This window comes from Orycteropus afer, unplaced genomic scaffold, assembly GCF_000298275.1.
Source record: "Orycteropus afer afer isolate SDZICR_OR568_19922 unplaced genomic scaffold, OryAfe1.0 scaffold00035, whole genome shotgun sequence".
Classification (NCBI taxonomy): domain Eukaryota; kingdom Metazoa; phylum Chordata; class Mammalia; order Tubulidentata; family Orycteropodidae; genus Orycteropus; species Orycteropus afer.
Window position 1 is genome coordinate 17,202,098 of NW_006921622.1, and position 7,591 is coordinate 17,209,688.

The 7,591-nt window shown below is 42.7% G+C and overlaps 1 protein-coding gene across 1 annotated transcript in view; it reads left to right on the forward strand.

Moving 5' to 3' along the window:
* Window positions 1-7,591, forward strand: part of GAD2 (glutamate decarboxylase 2) — a 122,900-nt gene that overhangs the window by 106,140 nt on the left and 9,169 nt on the right. Inside the window, exons 14-15 of the mRNA XM_007936379.2 lie at window positions 1,999-2,106; window positions 2,614-2,703. Of these exons, the coding sequence (XP_007934570.1) occupies window positions 1,999-2,106; window positions 2,614-2,703 (198 nt within the window). The remainder of the gene's footprint in view (window positions 1-1,998; window positions 2,107-2,613; window positions 2,704-7,591) is intronic.

Genomic DNA, 7,591 nt, shown 5'->3' on the forward strand with positions numbered 1-7,591 from the left:
AGAGTTGATGCTTTTGAGTTGTGGTGCTGGCGAAGAATGCTGACAGTACCATGGACTGCTAAAAGAACTAACAGATCTGTCCTGGAGGAAGTGCACCTGAAATGTTCCTTGGAAGCAAGAAGGGCCAGACTTCCTGGAGGAAGTGCACCTGAAATGTTCCTTGGAAGCAAGAAGGGCCAGACTTCGTCTCACTTACTTTGGTCATGTTGTCAGAAAGGACCATTCCCTGGAGAAAGATGTCATGCTTGGTAAGGTGGAGGGTCGACAAAAGAGGGGGAGGCCTTCAATGAGATGGATTGACATGGTGGCTGCGATGATGGGCTCAAGTATAGTAGAGATCATGGAGCTGGCGCGGGACCAGGCAGTGTTTCGTTCTGCTGTGCATGGGGTCACTATGAGTTGGAGACAACTCGACGGCACCTAACAACAACCTAGGATCCATTCCCAAGTGGGCCCCGACTGCCAGGTCAGTCCAAACCAACCTTAATTTCCTTGGTAGTCATAGGCTTGTGGAGTACATGGCACAGGTGCTGGCCTAATCCCATGCCCATCCTTACGATCATCAGGAATCAGCTGGCCTCCTTTAAGCCAATGGGCTAGAGGAGCAATCTCCAAAGAAATTAATTTCTGATCCCATTAGATTTTTAAAAAGTAGCTTGTTCTTAATTATGTTACATATATTAAAAGTCATTGTGTTATTTGTGTCCTCCTTTTCCCTGAGATGATGAGACCTGTGTGAATAGGAAACAGGCCCATTTTATCTCCATGACAATTGCTCCCTCTAGTTTCAATGTTGAATTATTCACTGGCTCTGGTACCATAGTGCCTGTTGTTGTTGTTGTTATGATGTGCCATCGAGTTGGACCCGACTCATAGCGACCCCTCCTTGGGTTTCTGAGGCAGTATCACTACGGAAGTAGATTGCCTAGTCTTCCTTCTGAGGAGTGGCTGGTAGGTTTGAACCGCCAGCCTTCTGGATAGCAGTCAGGTGCCTTAGGCACTAAGCTACCAGAGCTCCTACGGCACTTGAATGCTAGCCAGAAGCTGGTGATTCAAACCCATCAGCCACTCCTCAGAAGGAAGACTAGGCAATCTACTTCCGTAGTGATACTGCCTCGGAAACCCAAGGAGGGGTTGCTATGAGTCGGATCTGACTCCATGGCACATAACAACATCAGTCGAGTTCTAAAGTGCTTGCTTTTCTAAGCTTTAGAACTCAGTAAACACCAAAGGACATAGGAAGAAAGCCATTTTGCCAAGTAAGTCCCTAGTGTGTACTGACTTCTGTTAAACAACTCCAGTCCAAAGCTGTTGTATTTGTTTTTCATAAGTCTGGATCCAGGCTCCCAGAGCTGGAAACTAAAAGGCCTCTGTGATAATAATGTTCACCACTACAGACATGAGAATCATTTATCCCCAAGAAATCTAATGAGTTTAGCAGAGTGGCAAGCTAATGTAAGAAAGGCATCTGTGGCTCCCTAAGATTCATTTATTGCTTTGTTCAACACATATTCATTGAACACTTACTGTATTTGTTCTAAGGGAGATACTTTGGTGAACAAAGGGGGTCTGGGAATGGACCATTTACTCGATGGGTGGGGATGGACTGGGCATCCTCCGGCAAGTCTGTGCTGCTGCTGGTTGTCCTTAGGGAAAGGCTAGCTGAGCCCCCCTATTGTTAATGACTCCATGATTACCCCAATGAAAGGCAGAGACAAATTTTCCCCTTGAGTAATCAAAATAATGAGTTTGGGAATAGAGGCTCAGGAAGAGCACTAAGGAAGTGAAAGAGAACAAAGGCATCTTCAGGGGGAGAGAATTAAAGGAAAAGAATAGCTGGAAAAGCCTGTAGCCTGGTGTGAGGAAGGTGCCAGAAGAGAGCTGAGATGGAAGTGGCAGAATGACCCTGAGTCTCCAGAGAAATCACTTCATCGCCATACCTCACACCTCGCTGGCCGCCACAGCCTGTCTGACGAACTTTGTTCTTCTCTTAATCAGGGGACTACTGGGTTTGAAGCACAGATCGACAAGTGTTTGGAGCTGGCAGAGTATTTATACAATATCATCAAAAACCGAGAAGGATATGAAATGGTGTTTGATGGAAAGGTACGCATTCTGATGTCTATAGTCCCAAAAGAGTCTCACCAACTTGTGTTTATCATAGATATTTTTAGATGTAAATAACAATGTACTTTCCAGGTAAGAGGGGCTACTACAAAGGAGAAGCAGTAGTTGCTGGGGGTAGCTTTTCTAAGCTAAAGTGAAAATCAAACTTAACAAAGATACAATGTGCAAATAGGGCTCTCCCCAGGCAATTACTAATTGAAAAGTACGAACTCTATTTTGAGTGTGTCAAATACAGAGAATTCAAATGTCCTTGGAGTTGCTCTGGTGGCATAGTGCCTAAGGCATTTGACTACTAACCAGAAGGCTGGCAGTTCAAAGCCACCAGCCACTCCTCAGAAGGAATATTGAGCAATCTACTTCTATACTTCTATAGAGATACTGCCTTGGAAACCCAAGGAGGGGTTGCTATGAGTCTCAGTGGACTCAATAACTGAGTTTTTGAGTGGCATTGTCTCAATTGCTGGATATGAATCTTTCTCTCTGTAGCCTCAGCACACCAATGTCTGCTTTTGGTATGTACCTCCAAGTTTGCGCACCCTGGAAGACAATGAGGAAAGAATGAGTCGCCTCTCAAAGGTAAGTGACAGTGGAGCCCTCAATGTGTATGCACACTGACATGTGTATCAGGCCTTTCATATTCATATTGTCTTTATTGTGTGTGTCTGCAGAGCTAGTAACATATAGATAGACCCAGTATATCAGAACTTTTAACACTTCCATTTGCTTCTGTTTCCTAAGGGAGAGTTTATGATGTCTTAAAGCAATTAAGTGATAACCTTTATTGGCATCCTCAAAGCAGCAAACATAAGTGCTTTAAGTGGCCAGATCTTCCAAGCAAAGCTGTCTCAGTTATAAGCGCAGAGAGGGCAGCAGCAAATTTCTGTCCCCAGAAATGGTTAGAAAACAAAGCTGCTGCTGACCCTCTTGAGATGCCAAGGTTAAGGCTACCCTGGAGCTGTGGTGACCCTAAAAGGTAACAAGGCAAGGAACAATAATAAAAACAGCCACTCTTCTAGAGTGCCCATTATGCCCTAGAAGTGCTGGTGGTACAGTGATTAAGTGCTCAGCTGCTAACCAGGCCAAAGGTATGAACCTATAAGCTATAAAGCAGTCTGCTTCTATAGAGATTACAGCCAGTTACAGCCTTGAATCACATTCTCATGGACTGTAGACTTTCTGTGTACATGGAGGGTGGATAAACCCCTGAAACAAATACCCTGAAATAATCTTTAAATCTTAAACCAAAAATATCCCCTGAAATCTTAAAACTGAGCAATAGTTTAGCTTACCTAGTAATTTAAAAAATAATAAGTCTGCCTTGAGCACTGTGTTCTTTGAAGAACTATCTCTATGGGATCAAATTGACAACAGCAACTCCAAAGATTAGATAGGAACCTTAGGGGGCAGTGATTTATGTTAATGGAGGAGGAACAACTCAGAAAAGGATGGTGAGAATGGTTGCACAACTCAAAGGATGTAATCAATGTCACTAAATGGTACATGTGGAAACAGTTCAATTGATTTATGTTTTGCTGTGTATATTCTTAAAAACAACAAAATAAAGAATATTTAGAAAACAAAAACAGATTATAGCCTTGGAAATCCTATGGGGCAGTTCTACTCTGCCCTGTAGGGTCGCTATGAGTCAGAGTTGACTCCCTGGCAATGGTTTTGGTTTAGTTTGGTTTATTACAGCCTAAGCTCAACTTTTATCCAGTGTTAGGTCTCTCACCTCTCAAAGCACCCTAATGTAGGAAGTACTGTTGTTCCTCCTTTTTGCTGATGGGGAAATTGAAACACAGGAAGAGAAAGTAACTTTCCCAAAATCTCACAGAGAGTCTAACCCCAGAGCCTGAGATTTAAATTATATTGGGGCCAGTAAAATCATTACGGTTGAATCAGCTCCCAACTCATGGTGGTCCTGTGCATGTCAGAGTAAAACTTTGTTCCATAGGGTTTTCAGTGGCTATTATCTGGTAGAAGCAGATTGTCAGTCCTTTCTTTTGAGGAGGCACCTCTGGGTGGACTCAAACAAGCCACTTTAGGTTAGTAGCTGTGGTGGTTAACCTGTCTGGGTGCCTGGATGTAGTATTCCCCGGGATGAGACTGGTAATCAACTCCATAGTGGCATCTACTGTGAACAGCTAAGTAGCTGCCTTAGGGATGTGGTCTGTTCCCAGTATATAAGGGAGAATCTTTAGGAATGGTCTCTATCTTTTGGCATGCTCGAATCCTGCATGTAGCTAAGTCGTTGTACAGGAGCCTGCCATGTTGTCTGCTGATCCTCAGGCTCTTAATGGACTTGAATCAATGGCCTGCCATGTAGTTTGGTAACATTGGGACTGTGCCTTTTTAACTTGTTGACCTTGGGTTTGTCAGCCTCAGTAGCCAGCAGCTGCCTGAGTGAAGAAAGCCTCTAGCTCAGTGGACTGGGAGCAAGAGGCAGAGCTGAAGGCCAAGGTTGAGGGGCTTTCACCCAATCCCTAGACCCCAGCACTTTGAACTCAGACTTCTAGCCTCCAAAACTGTAAGAGAATAAACTCCCGTTTATTCAAGCCATCCCATTTGTGCTATATTCCTGTCAGAATGGCACTAGGTAACCAAAACAGTAGCTGAGTGCTTAACTATTTGAGCCACCCAAGGACTCCTGTTAATTATCACTGGTGATTGGAATGCAAAAGCTGGAAACAAAGAAGAATCACCAGTCATTGGAAAATATGGCCTTGGTGATAGAAATGTTGCTGGAGATCACATGATAGAATTTTGCAAGACCAACGACCTATTTATTGCAATTACCTTTTTTCAACAATACAAACAGCTATACACCAGATGGAGCACACGGAATCAGATTGACTACATCTGTGGCAAGAGGCAATGGAGAAGCTTCTTATCTTCAGCCAAAACCAGGCCAGGAGCTGACTGGAACAGACCATCAAAATTGCTCATATGCAAGTTGAAGTTGAAGCTGAAGACAATTAAAAGACATCCATGAGAGCCAAAATATGACTTGGTCATATCCCTCCTGAATTTAGAGACCATCTAAAGCATAGGTTTGATGCACTGAACACCAATGACTGAAAACCAGAGGAATTTTGGGATATCAAGAACATCATCCATGAAGAAAGCAAGAGGTCATTAAAAAGATGAGAAAGGAAGAAAAAACCAAAATGGATGTCAGAAGAGACTCTGAAACTTGCCCTTAAACAGAGGGTAGCTGAAGCAAATGGAAAAATGACAAGATAAAAGAGCTGAACAGAAGATTTCAAAGAACAGCTTGAGAAGACAAAGTCAATTATTGTAATGAAATGTGCAAAGACCTGGAGTTGGAAAACTAGAAGGGAAGAACACGCTCAGCATTTCTCAAGCTGAAAGAACTGAGGAAAAAATGTAAGCCTCGAATTGCAACATTGAAAGATTCCATGGGCAGTATGTTGAATGATCCAGGAAACATGAAAAGAAGATGGAAGGAATACACAGTCACTGTACCAAAAAGAACTGGTCGATCTTCATCCATTTTAGGAGGTGGCATATGATCAAGAACCAATGGTATTGAAGGAAGAAGTCAAAGCTGCACTGAAGGAATTGACAGAATACTCACTGAGATGTTTGAACAAATGGATGCCCCACTGGAGACACTCACTCAGCTATGCCAAGAGATTTGGAAGACAGCTACCTGGCAAACTGACTGGAAGTGATCCATATTTGTGGCCATTCCAAAGAAAGGTAATCCTACAGAATGTGGAAATTATCAAACAATATCATTAATATCACATTCAAGTAAAATCTTAATTCAAAAATGGTTGCAACAGTATATAGTCAGAGAAGTTCCAGAAATGCAAACTGGATTCAGAAAGGGACATGGTGTGAGGGGTATCATAGCTAATGTTAGATGGATTTTGGCTCAAAGCAAAGAATATCAGAAAGATATTTACATGTGTCTTACTGACTATGCAAAGGTATTCAATTGTGTGGATCATAACAAATTGTGGATAACATTGAGAAGAACAGGAATTCCAGAACACTTAATTGTACTCATGAGACTAATAAGCTGTCATTCGAACATAACAAGGGGCTACTGCATGGTTTAAAATCAGGAAGGGAGTGCATCAGGGTTGTATCCTTTCACCATACTTATTCAATCTGTATGCTGAGCAAATAATTTGAGAAGCTGGACTATAGAAAGAACATGGTGTCAGGATTGAAGGAAGAATCATTAACAACCTGTGATACGCTGATGACACAACTTTGCTTGCTGAAAGTGAGGATGACGTGAAGCACTTACTGATGAAGACTGAAGAATACAGTCTGCAGTATGGATTACATCTCAATACAAAGAAAACAAAAATCCTTACAACTGGACCTACAAGCAGCATCACAAAAATGGAGAAAAGATTGAAGTTGTCAGACTTCATATTGCTTGGTTCTACAATTAATGCCAATGGAAGCAGCAGTCAAGACATCAAAAGATGTATTGCATTGCGCAAATCTGTTGTAAAAGACCTCTTTCAAGTGCTGAAGAGCAAAGATGTCTCCCTGAAAACTAAGATACGCTTGACCCAAGCCATGGTATTTTCTTTTGTTTCATATGCTTGTAAGAGCTGGACAACGAATAAGGATGACCAAAGAAGAACTGATGTTTTTGAGTTGTGGTGTTGATGAAGAATGCTGAAAGTACTGTGGACTGCTAAAAGAACTATTAAGTCTGTCCTGGAAGAAGTGCAGCTGGAATGCTCCTTGGAAGCAAGAATGGCCAGACTTTGTTTCACCAACATTGGTCATGTTGTCAGAAGGGACCATTCTCTGGAGAAAGATATCATGCTTGGTAAAGTGGAGGGTCAGTGAAAGAGGGGAAGGCCCTCAACGAGATGGATTGACACAGTGGCTGCAGCAATAGGCTTGGGTATAGTAGGGATTGTGAGATTGGCACAGGACCTGACAGTGTTTTGTTCTGCTGTACATAGGGTTGCTATGAGTGAGACTACTGGACAGCACCTAACAACAAAAACTAACAACAAAGGATTCCTTTGGCCTTTTTCTTTTATACTCTTCGGATGCCATCATTTACATAGGGGAACTTTGATTAACCTAGGCCAAAGACAGTTTTGAAGGGAGATAAATTCAGGGGCCCATTTCCCACAGTGCTGTAGGAGTAGGAAACTAGGGATGGCCATGTATATTTGGACCTCCAAGGTTTTTTCCATTTCTATTTTTTACCATTAGGCAGGTAAGTGAGGGAACCCTCCTCCAGTCACTGCCTTCCCAAGGCAAGTTATGCCTCACTAAGTATCTTGGGCTATCTCCTTGTTCTGGTTACCTAGTGCTGCTCTGAAAGTTGTTGTTGTTGTTGTTATGTGCCGTCGAGTCGGCCCAACTCATAGCAACCCCTCCTTGGGTTTTCGAGGCAGTATCACTACGGAAGTAGGATTGCCCAACCTTCCTTCCAAGGAGTGGCTGGTGGGTTTGA